This window comes from Carlito syrichta, unplaced genomic scaffold (genome assembly GCF_000164805.1).
Source record: "Carlito syrichta isolate Samal-C Ts95f unplaced genomic scaffold, Tarsius_syrichta-2.0.1 Scaffold199447, whole genome shotgun sequence".
In the NCBI taxonomy this organism is placed as follows: Eukaryota; Metazoa; Chordata; class Mammalia; order Primates; family Tarsiidae; genus Carlito; species Carlito syrichta.
Genome location: NW_007143543.1, coordinates 133,954 through 158,236, shown reverse-complemented (window position 1 = coordinate 158,236; position 24,283 = coordinate 133,954). Strand labels below are relative to the sequence as shown.

The 24,283-nt window shown below is 49.4% G+C and overlaps 1 protein-coding gene across 1 annotated transcript in view; it reads left to right on the top strand.

Moving 5' to 3' along the window:
• The window catches only part of SMOC1 (SPARC related modular calcium binding 1), an 83,241-nt gene that overhangs the window by 7,116 nt on the left and 51,842 nt on the right, over window positions 1–24,283 (top strand). The window contains exons 4-7 of the mRNA XM_021709369.1: window positions 4,815–4,980; window positions 6,022–6,134; window positions 18,952–19,051; window positions 21,099–21,146. Of these exons, the coding sequence (XP_021565044.1) occupies window positions 4,815–4,980; window positions 6,022–6,134; window positions 18,952–19,051; window positions 21,099–21,146 (427 nt within the window). The remainder of the gene's footprint in view (window positions 1–4,814; window positions 4,981–6,021; window positions 6,135–18,951; window positions 19,052–21,098; window positions 21,147–24,283) is intronic.

Below are 24,283 nucleotides of genomic sequence, written 5' to 3'. Positions count from 1 at the left end.
CCCCTCCCTTCGCCTTGCTTTCTCCCCTTCCTTCCCTTTCCCACCCTCCCCTCCTCTTCCTTTTCCCCCTCCCCTCCCTTTCTTTCCCCCCTCCCTCCCTTCCCTTCCTCTCTTGGTTTGTTTACTTGACAGCTGGGCTGTTGCATAGGGCAGCCACTAGCCACATGTGGTCATTTAAATTTAAATTAACTAAAATTAAACACAACTAAATATTATGGCTCCGCAGTTGCATTGGCTCCATTGGTGGTGCTCATAGCCATGTGTGGTTTGTGGCTATCGTGTTGGACAGCACAGATATAGAACATGGCTGTGGGTGTAGGGAGTTCTGTTGACCTTGTGGTTTGGAGCATTCCCGCACCTTCAGTTTAGTCCTCTCTGAGTTTCTGTGTTTTAGTGTCTCCATGGAATCTGGCTGTCATGCTCGGTGTCTGCACCCAGTAGTGTGAACTCACTGGGGGCAGGGACCCTGCTGGCTAGGTATCCTTTGCTGTGCGGGCTTGTGTTGATGCTCACTGACTGAGCAGGTGAATGGGCCAGTGAGACATGGGAGGTTCCTCCTTCCTACATGTTGGTGGACATGGAGGAGGCTCTTGGGGGCTGCTTGGAGGATGCCATTAGAGCCCAGTCCTTTTGCACAAATGCACACAGTTCCTAAGACAGATGACAGTGGGACACTGTCAGTTGAAGAGGGTCTTTAGCAGTGGCCTCCACGCTTCTTGAGCTTTTGACATGACCTCAGGGACCCCTCATTTCTAGACAGAATGTCTTGGGAGCTCTTTGGAAGCTGGAAAGATCCCTGGGTGTGGGAATGGGCAGGACTTCCAAAGCTCTTCACCTGTCTGTCCACAGACAGAGGATTCCTTGGCCACTAGGCTGGTCCCTGGCACAGCTGCATGACGTCTCTTCTGAAGAGCAAGCCATTTTCAGACCGCATTTAGGGCTCGTAGCTCAGCCCCATGGGACACCTGTGGCTGGCTTGAAAAGAAACTGTCTTTATCTCTTCATCTTTTTTCTGTGTGTTCACTTAAAAAAAAAATTGCTCACCCCTTTTAAATTCCAAAGAAAAAAGATGAATAAGAACTTATATATGACTTAGGACACTTAAATAATTTAACCTCCATGTAACCCTTTGAGGCAATGTGTATCATTGTCTCATCTTACAGATGAGAAAACTGAAGCCCAGAGAAGTCAGGCGACTTTCCCAGGATTAAACTGCGTGCAGGTTTCAGTGCTGGATCCATATCCATGGCTCATCTCCAGAGCTGTCTTCTCGCCACTGGGCCATACTGCCTGTCCTTGCTACTGAGTTACAGGCAGAAATACCCACCCTCATGCAAAAATGGCTCCACATGGTTGAGAACTGTCTTTCCAGGGCCTGCTGGTGTGCCAGACATCAAATGCTGAGTACCAGGCAGTACAGCCCTGCCCTCTGGCATACGGAGCCAGCCCGGTTGGCTCCTGAGATGAGTAGGGAGGGGACAGCTGGCTCTAGGCCACCTCTGCCCGCATGTGGGGCAGTAGAGGGGGGGGAAGGGATGTGACCGAGGTGGGGGTCTCAGCGCAGGGGGAAGGGAGTGAGCAGGCCTGTGACATCACCCTAGCAGGTTTTGGGGCCAAGCCCTGTGGGAAAAGCACTCATCCCATGAATGATGGAGTGCCCAGAGTTGAGTTGGGTGCTAGGGAGGGGATGCTGATATTGTCATTGTGTTCCTGGAGCTCAGAATCAGGGGTTCTACTGTGAATCAGATCACACAGGTGAATTCACTGTCACACACTGTGAAGGGCCATGAGTGAAAAATTGAGGGGAGAAGATCTCAGGGGAGCCGTCCTTACCTGTGAGAGTGGGTTGCTCCTCCCCAAGGGGCATGGCCGAAATCTGAAGTAGGGTAGGAAGGGAAGGAGAAGGAGTGGCATGAGAAATAGGTGGCAGCTCTGCATTACCCCGCAGGAGTGAGGGTGGAGCCCAGAGGGGGTCCTGGGTGGGATTTTGGCCAGATCTGAGAGAACACATGAGGATTCCTGAGGGCCATGGAATACCGTTCAAGGGCTGTAAGCTGGGCAGCCTGAGGGGAGTGGAGGCCGGGGCCCTGTGTGGGGCTTGGTTGTGGATGACACCCAGCACCCCTCTGTGTGGCATCCTGGGGACAGTGGGCTTCCTCTGACAGGACCTTGTGTATGATTAATATTTACTGTTACCCCTGAACTCTAGGGTCCATCAGATACTGAACTCTCAAGACATTGGGACCTTTCCCTGGGGGCCTCAGGCAGGATTCAGGTCTGTGAACATGGGAGCTCAGGGCCTCTGGAAAGAAGGCCACATTGTACCATCTACCCCCAAGGCCTGGGGTGATTTCCACTCTCCCTGCCCCCGCCCTGGCCTAGGCAGCCAGCGCCTGGTGGGTGAGGCCCAGGTAGCAGGAGGGGTGGGTTTTATGGCTGGGATGTGGTCTGTGTAGGCTTGGCTCTCTTGAAATCGGGCCAGTGCAGGATATGTGTTTCCAGCACTCCCTTGAAGGGTGTGGTACTATCTTTGGACTTTTTAGAACTTTCTCTGCTGTTCTGGAAAAGGGCCAACAAGTTCTCATCTATTTGCATCCCATAGAAGGATGCCTAAGACAGAGGTTGCACCCATACAAGTTCTCATCTATTTGCATCCCATAGAAAGATGCCTGAGGCAGAGCTTGCACCCATACCTTTTGGAACCTCTGTGAGCTTGGGGTGATCCTACAGTCACCTCTGGTGTCATGTCACATGCTCATGATGTTGCCATGTGTTAGTGTGGGACGTTCAGTGCCCCTGCCCACGCCAACAGAGGCCTCCAGTTTGCCAGGACTCTGCTACATGGGCACGGGCAGGTTGAACCTGGCACTGGAGGTCCACATTGTCTAACCATGGGTTACTGCGCAGATGCTACCAGGATGGGATGGCCCAGTTCTTGCTCCCCCGCTGCCTCCTGTAGTGCTGACAGGCTCCCCTGATCAAGGGGTTGTGGTCACTTACAGTTGGAAGATGCTTTGTTAAATTTGCTCCTTGATCTGGTGATTGAGTGCCATGTAAAAAACTGCCACAGACAGTAACAGCTTAGCCCAGCTTATTATTATTATCTCACGGCTCTGTGGGGTGGCTGGACTCAGGCCAGGCTCTGTGGGGTGGCCTGGGGTCTGCATGCAGTGACTGAGTTTTGCCTCTACATGCCTGGCTGAGTGGGTGTCTCCCCCACGTGGTTCTGATGTGTGCTACCTGGGCTTCCTCACAGTATGAGGGTCTTGGGGTTCAACTCAGTGTGCGGTGACTGGTTTCCCCAGAGTGGGAAAGGCCCAGACACTGTGGGACCTTGTGGAGCCTTGCTCAGGACCCCCAAAACATCACTTCTGTGGCATTTTGTTGGTCAAGCAAGTGACAGAGGCCAGTCCAGCTTCCAGGGAATGGAAATGAGACCCTGTAGCTCAGTAGATCAGCCGTGAGCACTTTGCAGATGTGTTAAATGACTGTGCATGCCTCTTGGTCATGCCACGCAGGGATGTATTGAGGTGGTTTGAGAAGTCCTGCCCTAAGAAGTCTGTTTAACTCTACGTTGCCCAAACTGATAATTATTGATAGTTTTAAAATCAGGAAATCCCTTTAACAGAAAACCACTTAACCTGAATCCTGCCAGAGAGAGGTGGGTAGAAATTCAAGGGTGATAGATTTGGGGCTTGATGCTGTCTAATAAATATGAGAGGAGCCCCCCCACCCCAAAAAAGAATTAATCTTTTGGAGGGTGGGCCCCTTATACAGTACAGGCTTCCCTGCTAGGTAAGTGTTCTAGGAACCCATCAGCATCGGTGTACCAGTTAGCATTGTTGTGAGAGGCTGCACTAGGCTTCAGTGAATTTTTCTTTTTGGAGGTTCTTTCGACGCATTTGCCCATTTCATGATGGGTGATTTGCAGTGCACCTGCTCATACCAAGCTGAGTGTGTGGCAGTCTTTGACCAAAAACAGCATGACCCCCATGCCCTATTCTCCCTATTCACCCAATTTCACCTTAAGCAACTTTTTTTGTTTCCCTGAATGAAAAAGTTCTCAAAGGGAATTTGAAGAGATTGCCATTGTGGAAGAGAGAAAACAAAAAAGGGCAGAAGCACTAAAATTCATCAAAACTGACAAGTTCAGAAACTGTTTTGAACAGCGGAAAAGGTGTCTTGATAGGAGTATTGCATCAAATGAAGAGTACTTTAAAGAGTACTTTGAAACTGAAGTTTCAACATGTAAGGATAAATACATGATTTTTTATAAACAAATTCCAGCTTTTTTTGGGTCTCCCCTTGTACAACTTTTCAAAGATAGAATTTGGAGATTTGTAGTGAGTTTCTGATTTGGGGGTGTAGCCATGTTGAGCCTGCGCCCCCCCATCTGTGGAACGGAGAGGCCAAACATCCAGAGGTTAAGGCTTTGGTGTCATGTCTCATGGATCTCGGTTTAGACCCAGCTACCTGCTTGGAGCTGTGTCTTGCTGGGCAAGTCCCCTCTCTCTGGGCTCCGGTTTCCTCATCTGCAAAATAAGAATGTCCTATTTCATAGGGTCATTGTGAATATTGAAATCCCACTTGGGGATTGCCTTCCCAGAGCCTGTGGGTGGGTGGACAGTAGCTGTTGATCACTGTCGTTCTTACAATGTATAGAGGACGCCTTCCTGGGCTCAACATTGGGGCTGTCCAGCTGCGTCACTTTAGGGTTTTGTTACTTTGGGGCAAGCTGGGACTGAAAGCCCTGGGCTTGCCTCCACTTTTCTTGCAGAAGTAACCCATGTATCTTTCGCTTTTCTCCACCCTAGTTTCTCATAAGTGACCGTGACCCTCAGTGCAACCTCCACTGCTCCAGAACTCAACCCAAGCCCGTCTGTGCCTCAGACGGCAGGTCCTACGAGTCCATGTGCGAGTACCAGCGGGCCAAGTGCCGGGACCCAACACTGGGTGTGGTGCACCGAGGCAGGTGCAAAGGTGAGTGTCTGTGGCCCTGCCGGCCAGGAGGTGCCCTGAGCATCCCCGGGGAGCATGCAGTGGGTGTCCAGGTGGAGGGAAGGAGAGCTGGTCTTTCCAAAAATGAGCACGTTTCTGTCTTTCAATGCTGCCCCTAGCCCACGGGTTAGAGAGATGTGCATCTGAATGACTGGTGCTTTTTTCTTCTTTCTTTTTAATAGAGTTATTTAAAATGGCAAGATATGATTGCTGGCTCCTGAATAGGGACTCCAAATGGTTAGCTGACTGATGTGTTTTGTTTGCTCTGCTCACATGTTTAAAAACATTAAAAACCATTTGGAGCAACATTTAAAAATTGAGGGAATCAACATAGAATTCTGGCTTTTTGTCCTTTTCTTCCAAAATTGGAAGTTCTGGTAACATGAGGTCTGTATTCCTGCCAAGCAACATAGGGCTAGAGCTGAGTGGCAGCGACCCCCTCTATAGGGGAGCCTGTTTCCAGTTTGCCACAGTCCTCAGCACTCTCTATAACCTCTCTGAACTGAAGGCTGTGCTTCTCATAACCAGCTCGTTTTTCTAATTCACATCACTTTCCTGAGTCCTGAAGATAAATTGGAGTTTGTGACTCTGGACTGTTTTGAGCCACCACAGGAATCATAGGCACCTAAGCCAGCTGCCCTAGAGCTTTTAATTTTCTAAAGTGCTTGCAATTCTTGAGCCATAAAACATCTTGGATCCCCTTGGGCTTCCTAGTTTCAGGGTGATATACCCAGAGAAAGATGAGGCAAGTAAGACATTTTTCTTCCCAGGTGAGGGTAGGAGTACTTGGAAGAAAAGACAGGCAAATCCTGGGATAAGCACGAAACCCCACCCCACTAAGAGTAATGTTCCCAGGAGGCAGGGGCTGAGCCACAGGCACTGTGTGCTAGGCGGACGGGCCAGGATGGGCTCCCCTCAGGTGAGTTTCCTCCAGGCAGCCCTCTGTGGGCAGACATCCTACCCTACCCCTAACTCCAGCAGGATCCAAGTGCAGTGTGAAAATGCTCTCCTATCCCCTTGCAGATGCTGGTCAGAGCAAGTGCCGCCTGGAGCGAACTCAAGCCCTGGAGCAAGCCAAGAAGCCCCAGGAGGCCGTGTTTGTCCCAGAGTGTGATGAGGATGGCTCCTTCACCCAGGTGAGTTTCCGCAGCTCTCTCCTGGCCCGTGCAGGAAGGGGTCCTGAAGCAAGGGCCCTGGCGCCTTCCTTTCAGGGAAACGGCAACAGGAGTGGCCTCTGTGCCTCTCCCCTCCTGGACCCTCCATGCCACCTTCTCCTGCCAGCTGACAGTGAGGCCCAAAAGCTGTGTGGACGCCCGAGTCAGGAAGCTGGCATTGCCTGGTCCTGTCCCCAGCTGGCTCCTCAGAGCCAGCCCCACGTTGTCCACGTGCATCTAATGTGGGCTGAGTATTTTGCATATTCCTGCCAGTTTCCATGGGCAACCCTGATGTTCCCTCCCCTGTTTATGCCTTCCCACTGTGCTTTCTGCTCCCTTCCTCAGGGCAAAGCAGAGCCCTTGCTCAGTACACGGTATGCAGGGTCCTTGGAGTATGGGTGCGTGCACGTGTTTGTGTGTGTGTGTGCAAGCACGGGCACAGGCATGACACACTTAGATTTTAAAACCTCTTTTCAGGCTCAGCACTTTGGGAAGCTGAGGCAGGAGGATCCCTTGAGCCCAGGAGTTTAGGACCAGCCTGGGCAACATAGCGAGACCTCATCTCTAAAAAAAAAATTTTTTTTTTAACCCAACCTTCTTTTAAGGCAGTGCCATTAATAACTCTCATCCCACTTGCTCCTCTGGTTAGCCTTTTGCATAGCAGTAGTGCTGACTGTGTGGATATCGGCATGGACTCTTTCTCAGATACAGGTAGTGGGGAAACACAGATGCTCCTTTGGAAGGTTCTGGGCATCTCCCTCCCACATAGAAGTACATGGCTCACGGGAGCCATCGGGAGGAGAGGCTTCTGCAGGAGTTAGAGGCGATGCTGGCTGGATGAAGGTACTGTCGTAATGAGAGGGGAAGGTCACAGGATGAGGTGACCTGAGCTAAGTGGTCAGGGATGCTCTGATGCCTGCCACTCCTTTCGTCCAGTTGAGCAGCATTTGGGGGCATCCTGCTGTCCTGGAGCCAGGGCAGAGGCTTCCTCATAGTTCCTAATCAGTAGGCTGAAGTGCAGGCTGGCCTATGGGCCAAGGTTTTCAGTTGCATTTCTGGGTGGGCTGTAGGGGATAATCATTGGGTAGAAATGTAGAGGCCTGGGGGGCCTTGAGGGGGTGGGATGTCAGTGCTCAAAGGTTCCCCAGTTGACCCAGACACAGCCAGACTCCAGAGTCCTGGGTTAGACTGACCTTGGCTGCTGACCCTGAGGAAGATGCTTTTCCTGTCTTGCCATTCACGCCTCACCACAAGCCTGTGGATGGGTGTCCTTACCCCATCTACAGTGATGTGACAGCAGTGACTTGTGAGCTGGGCCTGCGCCCAGCCCCTCAACTCCAGAGCCTTCTGGAGCCCCCATGCTGCTCTCGGAGCTGGCAACATCAAAGGAGGCTCTGTGGAGCCCTGGAGGGAGGCAGTCTGGTACTGTGGTCAGCACCAGGCTCCTGGGGCCGGCCTGCCTCGGCATAAAGCCCAGTCTCCACCACCCTGGGCAGGCCCCTGAGCTTCGTGGGGTCACAGATGTTCTTATCTGAGAAATGAAGTTTGAGGTCTCCATTGCTATTATGTATAAGAATTAAAATTGTTATAAATAATAATAATGTTATATATATTATTATTATTACTGTTATTCATTATTATTCACGCTTTCTTTGTAAGGCTTTGATGAGGATGAAATGAGCTAACATATATAAGATGCTTGGACATACATACTCTATAAATATTTGTCATTATCCTCATTATTCTCACCTCTACTGTAGTCTCCTGTTCAGATTTTCCTAAGATTTTGTGGTTGGCACCACTTAAGGAAAAACCCAAAACATTTTGTTGAAGCTCCTGAAGTTTGAAAATAGATGTGCTGTCTCATCAATTAAAAAAAAAATTTTTTTTCAAGACAAAGTCTTGCTCTGTCACCCAGACTGAAGTGCAGTAGCATAATCACAGCTTGTAGTCTTGACTTCCTGTGCTTAGGCAATCCTTCCACCTCAGCCTCCTGAGTAGCTGGGACTACAGGTGCACACCACCACTCCCAACTAATTTTTAAAATTTTTGTAGAAATGAGGTCTTACTATATTAACCAGGCTGGTCTCAAATTCCTGGTTCCAAGTGATCCTTTCTCTTTAGTCTCCCAAAGTGCTGAGATTGCAGGCGCAAGCCACTGCCCCTAGTCCCAGCCTCAATTTTTTATTTACTACTCATTCTAGTAAAAACAATGAGAATGATACTTGTCTTTATTGAAACTGCTTGCTAAGACTTCCTGTCTATGGGGAGGAAATCAAGCCCCTCTCAAATGTGTCTGGGGCAGGATGGGGGAAGGGGAAAGGGAAGGGGAGGAGGCGGTGTCCGTCTGTTGCTAGCGGTTTTTCCCTTCTCTGGGCCGTGCCATCCTGGGCATGTTGTGTATGAGAAAGGTTGACCCCTGCCCTCCAGACTCTGAAGCGTTTGCTGCCTCGTGATCCACAGCCCCCTGGCCAGCTTTTGTTTCAGAGTGGCCAGGCTCAGCCAGGTGGTGTTTGCCAGGGGAGAGGAACTTCCAGATTAGTGCAGGCTGAATTGCTGAACGACAGGGCCCCAAAGTTCTGCAAAGGTTGTGTAGACAGTCAAGAAGCCCCTCATTTGTTTGACAGTCTAAGCACTGCCATGTGTCTGCAGGCTCGAGGCTGCCTCGCCCCAGTGGGCAGTCCAGCAGCCAAACAGCCAGACAGCAGGCCCCTCCAGCCAAAGTGATCAGAACGGATGTGCTTCCCCTGATCAAAGTCACAGCAATAACTTCCCAAAATGAGGTTGCTTCTTTGAGTGTGCTTCAATCACCTTGACAGGCTGCCAGAGCACCGTGAGAGGAATGCTTCCTCCATCCTCAGCTGCCACTGTCACTTAGACCTTTTTTTTTTTTTTAACCAAAACCCAGAGACAAGCTACATTGCTTTAATATTCTGTAGGAAACAAGGCCAGGCACAGTGGCTCACACCTGTAATTCCAACACTTTGGAAGGCCGAGATGGAAGGGTTGCCTGAGCCCAGCATGTTGAGGTTGCAATAGCACAACCACCGTACTCTAGCAGGGGCAGCAGAGTAAGACTCTGACTCAAAAATGTAAAAAAAAAAAAAAAAAGAAAGAAAGAAAGGAAGACTATCGATATGCATGCATCCTGTGTTGATAACATATTTTAGCTCTGTGAGCTATTACACAGTAAACTTGTCTTGAAGTTTATGGAAGGGGTAATGGGACTCTGATGGGGTTGGGTTTGTCTGTCGTGGGATACAGCTTGAGACCACGTGACCGAGGTGGCTTTTATGAGCTTCATGTGAGACCCTCAGCTTCTGCTCTCTTCCTCTGTTTCCTCCAACCCCAACTGACACATGTGAGTGGCTCATCTTCCTTCTATGGCAGCAGCACTAAACTCCACATTAGATCATGTTAGATTTCTAGAAGTCTCAGTTCCTAGGCCATATCCCAGACTATTAAATAAAATTCTAGGAGCGGGACCCAGATATATTTTTTCAAGCTCCCCAGGTGATGCCAGTGTTCAGTCAGTTTCGAACCACTGTTACAACAGGAATTCATCACTAGTTTGTCGATTGCCTCAGTGGGATGTGGGATTGAGCTCCTCTAGTGGCCTGTAGAGTAAGGTGAGTAGCTCCGGGCTTTGTCCTTTGCTGTGGTTTTACCTGCTTTCTCTTTTGGGTATTAGGAACAGAATTTCTGACATCTGTTTTACCAAGTTATCTGCCAACCAGTTGTCTGGTGCCTAAGCTGATTAACTGAAACCTCAGCTGCAGTGGCAGGGTATTGGGTTGGCACCGTGTAGCAGTGTTGGCTGGAGTTTGACACACGTGGGCATCTCTGGAGGATAATGCTGTCGACTCTTTACTGAGTGCTACCAGGTGCTGGGCATGAGTTTCACACCCATTAATCTTCACTGCACGGTTTTGAGGTAGTTATGAATACCCTTATTTATAAAGGAAAACTGAGTTTCAGAGGGGTTGGGTCTCTGGCTCAAGGTCTCTGAGCTAATAAGGACTTGTACTCAAGCCTGCCTGATTTCAAGGCCTGTGCACCTCACTTTTCTGGGCTACAGAAGTGGCCTTGATGCATATTATTCCATTTTCATGACCATTGTCATTCCAGAAGTTCTCTCTCTTATGCTGCTGACTTTTGATTGTGGAAATTTTAAAAAGTACAAAAAATAGAAACAACGCTGTCATGAACTCTTATGTATCTACCGCCAGCTTCAACAATGACTGACGTGTGGCCAGTTCTGTTTCATCTTTGCCCCATTTTCATCTCTCACCTCAAACTGGACTGCTTCAAAGCAGATCCCTAGACACAAGATCCTTCCATCTCACTTTTGGGCTCTGCTGAACTCTGGGCTGTGTATTGGTTGCTGTGCAGTATTCAAAAAATGTCGTGACCTCTGTCTTCAAGGAGTTTATAGCAGGAAAGATGAAGACACATGATCAAGTAACTGTATAAAAGGCCATATACATACAGCTGTTGATACTTCAAAAGCCCAATTACAAATCAGTTATTTGAAGTTCTGAATGCATTTTATTTTTGAGAAAATATATACAAATGTAAAATTTGGGGACATAAACACCTTGAACAAAACTAAAAACAAAGCTGGGCGAGGTGGCATGTGCCTGTAATCCCAGCTACTTGGTAGGCTGAGGCAAGAAGATTGCTTGAGCTCCAGAGTTGGAGGCTGTAGTGCTCTATGTTTGTGCCTGTGAATAGCCACTGCACTCAAGCCTGGGCAACACAGGGAGACTCTGCTCTAAAAAACAAGCAAATCAAAAACTAAAAGAAAATGGTACACATTAGTCTTAATGACAAGAATTAATTGTATGTAAAGAGCTCTCACAATTCAGAAAGAAAAGGATCCTAGTAGAAAAGTAGGTGAGAGTTTTCAGCAGGCAGGTCACAGGATGGTTGTAAATAGCCAGTGAATAGGGATGGTGTTGTCCCCGTAGTCGTAAAAAAAGTGCCAGTGAAAATAAAGGTGGATCATTTTAACAAACTGGTAAACACTGGAAAAAGATGATAATATGCAGAGTTGAATGAAGAGGAGAAGGCTACTCTACAGCCGGGATCATAAATTGGCACTGACTTTCTCATGGGATCATTTTGCAATCTGGGTCAAAAGTTTTTAATTGTGCCCACATTTTGGGCCTGCAATTCCACTTTTAGGACTTTATTCTTAGGAAGTAACTAAAAATATGTGAACATATTTAGCCAGAAGGATTTCTATCTACGTTCTGATTATACTAGCAAAAATATTTGGAAACAGCTTAAATATCCAATAATAGAGAATTTTTTAAACAAATTATGTCATAGCCACTATGCAACTACTAAAATGATGTGTTCTAGATGCTTATTTTATGTATGTGTGTATGTACATATAATAGGTACTTAGTTAACCAAATAATTTAAAATATTTTCAGTTTTTTTTCTAAGTAGAAAATCCATCTACCATCTGTTAGGAAATATTCTGTTAATGCAGATGTGTGTAAGGTAGAAAGATAAAGCCAGTGATGTCATCTCTCTGAAATAGCAACAGTAAAGTCTAACCCTCAAAAGTTTTTTTCCTTGTGTGCACTTATAACACTTAGGACAAAATTGTAGAACTAACAGTTACTAACAATTGTAGAAAAACAATTGTTAATCGCTCTATGATATTTTCCTAACAATTGTATTGTGGGCTGATTTCCAGTGTAAGTTACATTTACATCTAGCTCCGTCTTACTGAATTCCATTGTGTTGTAACCTGTTCCTTTGTACTATGTAGCCTGGAACCTGACAATTTGGGGATTAGATTTCTAGAAGCCCTCTATTGCGTCAAAAGGACAGGCTCTTGTTAAGGCATCTGACACATACTGCCAGCTCGCTTTTCATCAATGTTAAGCAGCCATGTGGTTCACTAGGGGATGTTATCAGACACATGCCCAAGGCATTTAATTTTTGTGTAGACAAATTGTACTTCCAATACTATTAAAGAATATGAAATGCCATACGTGACGTTACTTGTGATATTGTGATGTTTTCTGTCTCTGAGCTTCATGTTCTAGGAGCAATCTTTCTTGATGCAACTCTGCAGACACTAATGTCTTTCTGTTTTCACTCATTCTAACCATTGCTTTCTCCCACCAGTGCACACGTGTACATATGTTTTCATTTCCTGAGGTCTTTTCTTGCATGTAGGGATCTGGGGAGCTGTTATTTCTTCTTGATAATGCTTTGATTTAGCATTGGAAGCTCAAAGGAAAAGTCTTGTTTTATAATAAACAAAAGGTAGCAGACCTTTGACAAAGACAGTGGGCTCTCCTGTCATTTCTCTAGATTTTTTTTTTTTTTTTTTTTGAGAAAGCAGGATTAATTGAGAAGATAGAAAAGCTCCCACAGTGGGAGGGGACCCAAGGAGGTTGCCCTTCTCTGGTTCTTACTGTTGTATTTCCATAGTTCTTATCATTCTATTTCCTAAAACCTTATTTCCGGAGTGACTGAGTTGATCTGTGAAGACGGTCTTGCTTTTCCTTTATGGTGCCCCCTCACCCTGCCAACCCCACAGTACAGAACTGCGTCTTGCTGACGTTGCCCCTAAAGACCTGAGTTGTGTGACCAGCTTGCCTTAGAAACATCTTGGTTTGCTGTCTGGTCCTTCCTCCTCCTGATTCCTAGCCTGCACTGAGGGCATTGATATTCTGCACGAGCTATGCACCTCTGTTGACCTGTGCTGATCAAACACTGGCAGGCTGGAGCATTGCGCATCCTCATCCCCTAGAAAGGACTTGTTCTATCAGTGGTGAGCCTGCAGCTCTAGCAAGAGTCCAGGGCAGTGGACCTTGTTTTAGTGTGGAAAGATCTTGCTGAGAGCAGCCTTGTGGTTCTGTCCTCTAATGGGGTGGAGGTAGAATACTGAAATCTGGGGTACATTGTAAGCTGGAATTTTCCTGAGCTGCTTTAGCCACAGATGGTCCCTTGGGTGCTATACACAGAGTGGGTTCTGTGTCTTGAATGATGGTGCCCCACCACTCCAGCCCAGCCCACAGGTCCAATTTGTAATTTCTCCCCAAGTACTCTTCCACCTTCTGCTTGATTGTCACCAGAGGCAGGAAACTTATTCCCACAATGACAAAACCCATAATAGGTTTTGGGACAGTTTGTTGGAAAGCCCTTCTCTGCATTGATCTGAGAGCTGTCCTGCAACTTCCCACAGATGACCCCTGTTCTAGCAGTGTCATTTGCAGAATTGCAGAAATCCCACTTTCCACAGAAAGACTTGAAGATGGACACCATCACGTCCTTGTGAAATCTTCTCTTTTAGCCAGATATATATATATTTTGCCCTGGCAGAAGTCCCTGGGTCTGTCACCGATTCTCATATCACAGGGATTTATGTCTCTTTCCTCCTGGCCTCCCTCATCTGAATCTACTTTGCCAAGGCCTGCTTATAAAGCTGGATGCAGGGTTTCAGATGTGGCCATGAACAGCCTGGGAGGAATGCAGTGGTCTCTCATTCTAGACACACCACTTCTAACTCACATCGTGTTAGCTTATAAAAAATGCAATTGACAAAGACTCCCATGTTTGGGGGGCTCTGAAATGGAAGGATTGTCTGCCTTTCCTGTGTCCCTTTTAAATTCTGAAAGCTGAGGTAAATATCTTAAAGGAAAATTCCTGGTTCCCCACCAGACAGTCTTCCCTAGACTTGGCATAGAGTAGGAGACAATGTCTGCCGCCAGCAAGAATAGCTGTGTCTTGAGACCATGGCCTCAATCCTCCCTGTGAAGGGGAAGGAGGAAAGCATACGGTCAGTGAGTGCTGAGCCTGCGCCCTACGCCTGACACTGGTTTAGATGCTCTGCACATCTTGTCTCATCTCGTCTCCACGATAACCTTCAAGGTGGTACCATGAGCCCTATTTTATAGAGAAGCTCAGAGAGGTTAAGTGACTTTGCAAAAGTGACACAGCTAGTGGTGGAGATGGCATTTAAACTCAGCTCTGTTGGTCTGCAAAACCCTGTTTTTCCCTCTACGTCTTGTTGCTCCTCAGCCACACCTGACTAAAGAGGAGGGGGATGTTTGTGGGATAACCTCTTCCAAAGCGAGGAAGGAACAGTTCCTGCTGGACAGACTGAAAAGACTGAGCCATCCCTTCCTTCCCTCCCCGACCTGCTGCTCACTGCAGTCAGACACTCTGAGATCACCTGGAAGGGTTAATGCCGCAGCCGCTTGACCTCGGCATTAACACAGTGCCATTAAAACAGCAGGAATGCAGAAGCCTTGCAAAGAAGTATGGTCACAGGACCCCTTGTTCCCAAACTCCCCTAGAAAAGAACTTGTTTCTTGAGGATTCTGTGACAGATGCCAGAAGAACTGAGGAATGCCTCCTTGATTCCAGTGGCTACTGGTGTGTGGTCCCTGGACCAGCAGCCACAGCATCCCCAGAGAACTTGTAAGAAATGCAAATTCTCCAGGTAACTCCAGACCTGATGAAACTGTGGGTGGGACCCAGTGATGTTTTATTTCTTTTAGAGATAGGCTGGAGTGCAGTGGCGTGATCTGGGCTCACTGGAGCCTCAAACTCCTGGACTCAAGTGATCTTCCCACCTCAGCCTCCCAAGTAGTTGGGACTGCTGGCACATGCCACCACACCTGGCTAATTTTAAAATTTGTTGGAGTTGGGGAGTTTCACTCTTTTGCCCATGTCAGAGTGCACACAATCACAACTCACTGTGGCCTCGAACTCCTCGGCTTAGGTGATCCTTCCACCTCAACCTCCTGAGTAACTGGGACTACAGGCATGGGCCCCATACCCAGTTAATTTTTTGTTTTTGATTTTTTTTTTTTTTTTGTAGTGAGGAGGTCTCAGTATATTGCCCAGACTGGTCTCACTCTTGGGCTTAAGCAATCCGGGAGTGGCCACTGCACTCCAGTCTAGGCAACAGTGAGACTCCAACTCAAATAAATAAATAAATAACTGAGGCTAACTTGGCACTTACCATGTGAGCTAAGTGCTTTGTTTATATCATCCAGCTTAATTCTCTTAACCACTGCGACAGACATCATCATTTTTCTTATCTTCCCTTTTGGAAGAGATGCAGGCAGGCTGAGGCCTCGTTTGGTTAAGAAGCTCTCCAAGGCTGCAGATGGAGTTCAGGAGTGGAGTGGGAGGCTTGGAGGGCTGACTGCAGTCTGTCTCATAGAGCTACTTTTGCTGCAAGAAGACATCTTGAAAACTACCCAAGACAGCTCAAAAACAACCTCTCCGTTGAGAATTGTGGGCTGATCCAAGGAGCTTCTTCCACAAGGGGCTTTGCTAGGCCACTTCCCACAGTTGTTGCAGCCTGAGACATTCTAAGCTGCCTCTCCCTTGCGGTGCCCCTGGGCCCGGGTGCCCACAACTGTGCTTCCCAGCCTCAGAGGAACATGGCAACAGCTCCTCACTTGATTTCAGGTTTCTTTCCTTTTTTTCCCTTTTCTTTTTCTTTCTTTCTTTCTTTTTTAACCAGAGTCTCTCTCTGTCGCCCAGGCTGGAGTGCAGTGGCACCATCATGGCTCACCGCAGCCTTGACCTTCTGGGCTCAGGTGATCCTTCTGCCTTAGCCTCCTGAGTAACTGGGACTATAGGTGCATGCCATCATGCCTGGATAATTATTTTATTTCATTTTTTGTAGACATGAGGGCTTGCTATGTTGCTCAGGCTGGTCTTGAACTCCTGGGCTCAAGCCATCTTTCTGCCTCAGCCTCCCAAATTGCTGAGAGTATATGCATAAGCCACCGCACCTGGCTTTTTTTGTTTTTTGTATTTTTTTGTTTTTTTTAATGTAGAGACTGGGTCTTGCTATGTTGCCCAGGATAATCTTGAATTCTCGACCTCAAACAAATCCTCCCATCTCAATCTCCCAAAGCACTGGGAATAAAGGCATAAGCCACCGTACCCCGCCCAATTTCACTTTTCTAGGACTTGGGAGAAGCTCTCATCTGGAGGATCTTGTAATCTGGGGTCTGTTCTTTGGATCCTGGACTGAGGGAAGTGCTGGGGCTCGTGGAGAAAGGAGCTGTGTTTGGGCCTGGGGGCCTGGCTGGGGGCTAGAGGGGCAGCATCTGTGGGGATAACAATGGGCATTCAGTGAGAATTTGGCCCCTGGGACCCTTCAAGCCTGGAGGTCAGGTTCTAGCCCCGAAACAAAGCTTGTGGCTCAGCCTCTTACTCGTGCATTTAGTTCTGTCCTTGGCAGCCTTGGTGGGGGCTCTGTGTGCACCCAGAGGAGGGGCTTCCACTCAGCCCTTCTTTGCAGACTGCCTGCCTGTAGCATGTAGCCCTGGGCCAGAAGCACGCCTTGCACACCAGGCCTGGGGCACAGTTATCCTGCAGAGAGAGGCCTGCCTGGCTGTGGGAGCCCAGGGGCTGAGTGAACCAGAGTGGCCACCCAGACCCGGGCAGGTCTCCCCAGAGATGATGTTGGCTAAGGAGAAAGATCCAGCCAGCCAGGCCCCAATCAAATGCCCCAAGGAGGAATCCCCGGCAGGGCTGGTGGGATCTGGGGTATCCACTCAAAGTCCCCCACCGTGTTTCCCAGCCAAGCCTGTGCAGGTTTCAAGAGCATTCGGCCAGCTAGGAGGCCCGCCTGCTAGATGTTTCAGCCACAGCCGAGAGCAGTCACTGCTGCAGCTACTCTGTGTTTATCTCCCACCACATGCCGGGTACTGACTTCTTCCCCAGCCCCCCAGCATTGACGTGATCTCCATTGTGTAGGTGGGGCTCAAAAACTTAGGTAACATACCTTATTTATAACTGACTGGGCCAGGATTCAAACCCGGGTCTGTCTGGACTTTTGCACCATGAGGTGCCTTAGAAGGTAGCACTGACCCAGTCTAAGATGCTTGGGTGAGCATCTGGGTAGGGCCACAGCCATGAGACGGTGTGGACTAGGGAAAGACCTTGTGTACAGATGGCAGAGGCACTTGCCTCATTTATAGGGGGCACAGGGGGCCTCCTTCCATCTCACCCTGATTTCTGCCCCTAGGTCCACAGTGGAATGACTTATCATGGGGGATCACGGTGTTGGGTGCCTACACACAGGCAAAAGCTTCCTTTCAGTAGCTTTTCTGCCACAGTGGTACCTCTTGGGATTCAGGCTGCGTCCTCTTCCATACCCCTCCACTTAATTTGTGTGCTTTTGCTGTCCAGCCCCCATTCCACTGTGTCCTGGACACTGAGAAGCACATTTCTTATACTTTCATGCCTTGGTGATTGGCACCCATCTTGTCGTTGAGTTCTACATTTGATATAGTAAGGCTGTTTAAATGGTATGGTGGCTCACATCTGTAATCCCAGCACTTTGGGAGGTGGAGGTGAGAGGATGGCTTAAACCCAGGAGTTTAAGACCAGCCTGGGCAACATGGTGAGACCTCATCTCTACTATAAATTAAAAAATTAGCCAGGTGTGGTGGCACATACCTATAGTTACAGCTAGTTGGGATGCTAAGGCAGAAGGATTACCTGAGCCCGGCAAGTCGAGGCAGCGGTGGCTGTGATTGTGCCGCTGCTCTCCAACCTGGCAGACAGACTAGACGCTGACAAATAAATAAATAAATAAATGAATATTGCATTCATAGAATCAATGTGAAGGAAGAATTGAGGAGCTAGTGTAATTCATGCCCTTATTCAGCTCCTCAGCTGGCTACAGTAAACATCAGGCACAGAGCTGAGTGCTGGGAATGTGGAAACCACCAGCATGCAGTCCTGGGTGCCATGGTCTTGAGGGAGCAGATGAATCAGCAGCTGGAGCACACTGTGATAAGGGGGTTTGGGGGATCAGGACGAAAAGACAGGCAGGCTGGGGCTGCTTCGAAGGGGAAGGCATATTGTGGAGGAGGTTGGGATTCGGAGGAGTTTGGATGAGGTGGGGTATTCCAGACAAGTGGTGTGGTGAGAGCCAGTGTCACCACGGGGACACAGGTGTGAAATGAGGCTGGGAATGGAGAGAGGACCATGGGGGACCACAAGCTTGTGCAGATGAGCTTAATCTCTATCCTGGGTCAAAAAGTGAGCCACTGAGGTGTTCTAAGCAGGGAGGAATGCCTCAGTGAGGTTAGGAACTCTATGCAGAAAGCAGATGGGAAGAGGCCAGTGGGGTGGGTAGGAGGAGGCAGGGAGGGCGACAGCTATTTGGAAGGAAAGGAGAGTTACCTGAGAGCTTTGCTCCTGTTCCCAGACAGGTGGGCCTCATGGCAGAGGCCTGAGGAAGCCCCTGTGTGGTCGCGTGGCATCTAGATGTAGAACTTGTGGGCTCCAGTGGCTCCGCTCTCACCTTGACCCTGTCATGAGTGTCCTGGTCTCGGGAGAGTGGCAGTAGGTGGGCTGACTGACGATCGGGTGCTGGCTTAAGCTGGACAAAGAGGAAGAGTGTGCCGCTTGTCCCTGCTTGTTAAAGAGGCACCATGTCAACCCGCAGTGGTGACACTCCCACCTGCACTCACCATATTAGCTTGAGGGTCAGAATTATTCACAGTTGGATGGGAGCATGTGGCAGCACCTGGGAAAACATGTTCAGGATTTGGTGAGAACCATCTCAGGAAAAACACAGTATGAGGTCAGGTGGTCAGTGTGAAGGGTCATAAGAAAAGACAGACTAGCTGCTGTGATTGTGCATGCATGTCACCCTGCACCTGTGTGCTCCGTGCTGCTGATGGCCTGCTCCACCCGCAAGACGGATGCAGGGGTGAGAGGCAGAGGCTGTAGAGGACTCTTGACATTGAGACTCATGGTTTTCTTCCCTGCTTCCTTCCCTGAACAGGTACAGTGCCACACATACACGGGCTACTGCTGGTGTGTCACCCCGGACGGGAAGCCCATCAGTGGCTCTTCTGTGCAGAACAAAACTCCTGTATGTTCAGGTACCGTGGGGAGGGACGGGAAGAACAAACATGGCCAGAGAGGGACCCTTTGGTTGATCTCCTGCAGCTTGTGGGGGCACCATGGGGAGGTTGTTGGTGGTGATGGGCCCTTTTCCAGGCCAGGGAGGAGTCCACTCTAGCATGCCTGCTCACTGGTCAGTGGGGTGATCCCGTGAGTGTATCGTTATTGATTTTCATGGCTGTCACCCCTGTGGCATCTGCATTACTTGCTTGTGTGTGGTTTCTGGCTGCTAGTGGCCATCTAAGTGCTTTATTGAGATAGATCTTAAGACCATGTGGGAGGTCACTGTCAAAAGCCGTGGCGATCAGTTAGTGATGTCATCACGGGCACAGGAGAGAAGAGTGGTAGCTCATGTGTAATAGATTTTCCACCCCTGCAGAATGTCATGTACACAAGTGGAAAACCTTCCCAGCAGTGGCCTCCAAATCTGGCTGACCATCAGCAGTGCCTGGGAGTTAAAACGAACCCTGATGTCAGACCCCCCTATGTAGTATCCTGATCCAGAAAGTCTACAGTGAGACCTGTAGTGCTTACTTTTATGAAGCTTCTCAGGTGGTTCTGATGTTTAGGCAAGTTGGGAAACCCCTGTTTTCTAGTGACCCGTCAGGTTAGCTCATAACAAAAATGAAGTATTTTCTTTTCTCTGTCCAGCTGTATAAGCAGAGAGACATTTTGCTCTTAGGTTAGTTTCATGGGGTTGTGGATTATGGGTTATACAAGCTTGCACTGGCTACCTCTGCTCAGACAGCAAGGGGCTCTGAGGTGCCTCTGAATTTACTAAGTGCTCTGCCATCTTTCAAAGAAGCCCATCCCATCCATCAGCTGACCCGTATTTCTCCATATCTGTGTGTATATGGCTTTACTGCTTTGCTTATTTTTCATTTTAAGTGCAAACAAAGTAGGAAACATTCTGGTAAAAGCCACTAGAAATTCCACAGGCTAGCAGCAGTCTTGCTGTCCTGACTTTTTCCTTTTTGTAAAATTCATTCATTTTTCTATGTGCCCTGCTTGTATCAAGGGAAAAGAAAGTGGAAGGGGCAGTAAGAATCTCCATCAGGAAACCCAAATCAGCAGGCCAGAAAGGGAAGTTTACTTTATTTGTGGTTTATGTGGAAATTGGAAACCTTAATTGGGTCTAGAGGGAGGGGCAGGAAGGAGCCTTCCTTGCAGATGACTGGAATGTGTCACTCAGAGCAAACAGATGCACTAGGAACAAACCCTATGGGGCAACAGAACCGAGCTCCCGCAAAGCCAGGTATGGAGAGGGGAGTGTGACGTGAGTTAGGGAGGCATGGACGCTGCCTCTCCAAAAGTTGGTGGAGCTCCACAGCTGCCCCTCTGAGGATGCGTGGATGACACCCTGCCAGGGATGCTGGGCTTGGCTTCCTGGAGGAGACAGGTGCCACAGGGTCATGGCTGAGGGAGGGTGACAGGGCTTCCTTGGCCACTCGAGCAAATGCTTGCCAAATGCACATGCTGCCCCTCCTTAAGGAGCTGCATCAAGAAAATTGTTTCCATGCCCCAGACTGTGTTGGCCCATTCAATACAATTGGGCCAACAATTTTCTACTTCATGCAGATGGAAAATCACTGATTTCCTGTCCTAACCAGCAAGGGGTGTCAATCACTGCCTGTGCAGTGAGAGGGGGCTTCTTTTCCATTAGCCAGGCCGGCTGGATCTGGCTCAGGATGGGGAGCTGAGGGGGCATGGTCGGATGGGGTTGTGAGGGAGCAACCGGTCCTGGAATATTCACCTTGGGAGTGAGGGGAATGAGGAATTCTGTCGAAATCTGGTCAAAACGGTTGCCAGGGCACCTGAAATCACAGCTCATCTCAATCGTGCTGGGCTATTGCTGACACTGACGTTAAGCAAGCCCCACCGGACACGTGTCATGTGGAGTCTGTGTATAACATCCCCAGACATGTGCGCAGTATGTGCACACACAGCCACCCTCTCACAGCTCTTTGGAGAACCCCCTGCCCTGCATTTTGAATACGTGTGTTCTTGTTTTCTCTTCCACCCAAGGTTCTGTCACCGACAAGCCCTTGAGCCAGGGTAACTCAGGAAGGAAAGGTGAGTGAAGTTTTATGCTTCATCTAAAGGTTTGCCCCTAAAGGTTATCTGGAAGCTCTCAGATAAGACAGAAGGAGCCTGGGGTGAGAACCGAACTTGCTCTGCAGAGTGTCTTCTTCATGTTTACTCTGTCTCTTCCTGGAAGCAGGAAGCCTTCCTGGAAGGTAAGCGAGACTGGTACCATGGTGGAGACCAAGCTTCCAGGACTTCCGGGGAACCCAATGAGCACAGAGCCCAGAGCTGGCAGGGTCCTTTAGTGTGCAAGCCCTGAGCACCTGGGCTCCCTGGGAAGTTCAATCAGCTGCAATGTAGCCAGCATTAAACCAAACAGGGAGAGGGTGCCCGTGGCTGCCCCTGGCTCCCTTGGAAGCCTGTTAGTGTTTTTTCCCACTGATGCTCCTTGACGATTGTTCCAGAACATCTAGATTCTCTTCACTGAGAAGAGGCTGGCTGCATGGACATGCAGAGTATCACGTGTCATGTGGAGTCTGTGTATAACATCCCCAGACATGTGCACAGTATGTGCACACACAGCCACCCTCTCACGGCATCAGGCTCTTTGGAGAATCCCCTGCCCTGCATTTTGAATACCTGAGGCAGGAGGATAGCTTGAGCCTAGGAGGTTGAAGCTTCAGTGAGCCATGGTTATACCACTGTACTATAGCCTGGACAGCAGAGTGAGACCCTATCTCTAAATCAAAAGGAAATAGCAAATGAAAGAACACCATGACAAGTCAAGACTATGAAAGAATGGGTCAAGCTTTACATTTCTGGAACTTTAACAGCACTTTTTCCTGCTTTTTTTTTCTTTTTTGAGTTGGGGTCTTTCTCTGTTAATCAGACTGGAGTGCAAGTGGCATGATCATGGCTCACTGGAGCCTTGGTCTACTGGGCTCAGGCTATCCTTCCACCTCATTCGCCTGAGTATCTGGAAATACAGACATGCACCACCATGCCCAGGTGATTTAAAAATTTTTTTGTAGAGGTGAGGTCTCATGTTGCCCAGGCTGGTCTTGAACTCCTGGGCTCAAGCAATCCTCTCTCCCCGGCTTCCAAAGTGCTGGGATTCCAGTTGTGAGCCACTGTGCCCGCCTTTTCCTGTTTTCTAAACAAAGGACCCTGCATTTTCCCTATACATTGGGCCCCACAAGTTATGTAGCCACATTTGTCCGAGTGCTAGTTAGTGGACCAGCCGATAAGGGCAGAAGGTCCCTGGAATATGCTAACCCTGATTCTCAGTGTGGAAGGCAGTTGGAGGCCTGAGCCTCACAACTGCTGAACTGTAGGACAGCATGTGCACACGCGGGGACACACACACACACACACACACACACACACACCTAGAGGCTGAGTAGGAAGCAGGTATGTCTTTCACCCCACATGCTTGTGTTCCAGAGCCCCATTCAGGCTGTGTTTGAGACTTCTTGTGGGCATGGAGATGGTGAGAGCTACATGCTTATCAGGGTCTATGCGGAGAACCAGGCCACTGGGGGTCGTTATGGCATGCACAGCCCTGTTCTACACATGTGGTTGCAGGGAACTGAGCAAGACCCGGGCCTTATACCTGGGAGGAGGGGCTGAGTCTCTCACTGTGAATGCGGGAGATAAGGGTCCAGAGAGCCTGCTGCCCCAAATGCAGGTGCTCCTACAAGATGCAGAGGTGGAACGGGGATCCCACCACCTCTCAGGGAGCATGGGCCCATAGGCAGCTCCTCTCCCCCCAGGCAGGGGTGCATGGCTGGACAGTAGGGGCTGCAGGTGCCCAGGTGCCTTTCCAGGTACCCTCAGAGCATGGGGAGTCAGCCACGATTTCTCTTCCAGGTGGGAAAGTGAGCAATGGTGGGGGGTAGGGGGGTTGTGTACAGAGACCAGCAGGTTCTTCCACTGAGGGGTGTGTGCTGGAGCTGGAGGAGGAGGCTGCCCCCCGGGCTGCTCATCACAGCTGAGGTCTGTAGGAGCATGGCCCTGCTTCCTGGGCATGAGATCCTGGTGCTGGAAAGAAAATACATGCAGTTGTGCCGGATTGACCACCCAGATCTTGCCCCAGAGTTATATAGAATAAAGCATGTTTACCAGAAAGAGCCACCCTGGGACTCCGGATCTGAAACTGGCCAGGGAAATGCTTTCTGAGTTGAGGTAGCTTTGCAACCTGTGGACAGCTGCAAGAGATAGGCCTGCATGCTCCTGGGCTCTCAGGGTCCAGCTAGGATGGGGCAGGGCTGGGGATATCAGTTTACGGCAAACAGTAGTGAGCACCCTTGGCCCCTTTTTAGCTCTAAGGCCAGCTGCCAGCCAAAGAAGGAGGAGGGCCCGATCCCTCCAGGGGTGATATGGGGAGTGGGTGGCATCTGATGCTGCATCTCAGGGGTTGTGCTGCTGGTGGTCCTCAGCTCTTTGCTTCCTCCCTGATGGTTTCTTCCTCCCAGGTGGTTCTGCAGAGGCTTCCTTGCTGGGGCAAAGGCCAGGACAAGGCCTGGGCAGCGAATGCCAGAACTCACTCTCCCCTGGGGTCATGAGTTCTACTGGCAGCCTCTCTTTCCCTCTACTTTGGATGATACCCCCAGGCACCAAGTCCTCTTGTCTCTGTCTGCCACAGGCAGTACAGTGACGAGTCAGGTCACCTGTAGGAAGGGCCACCTGAAGCCACACCTGTCCAGGAAGCCGGGTTTGAATGGGGACAGGGTGCGAGAGAGGGCATTCGTAATATCCTGTGTCAACCCACGAGGTTCTTCTTTCAGCTGCCACTTAGGAATGGAATGTGCTCTTGGGGGCAGCAGGTGAGAGGACACAAAGGACCCTTGTCTCAGCTCGTGCTGCACGTGGGTTCTCCTAGGACGAAGTTGCCACCCTGGGGCCCGCCACAGAGATGGGGACCCCCTTGCAGGGTGAAGGGTAGGGCCAAGAGGGAGGTGAGACCAGAGGTCTGGGGTTGAGTGGTAGGGGCAGTGCTAGGACAGGCCCGTCTCTTTCCTCAGCCTCTTGCCTTTTGAGTTTGCTGCACAGCTGGCAGGGATCACTTCTCCCTGCCCAGAGGGAATGAAAAGACGTATTGTGCGACCTTGGAGCAGCGTCTGGTTGGTTGCCAGCCAGGAATTAGTCCTCCGAAGGAGAGGAGAAGAAAGGCCAAGCAAAAGGAG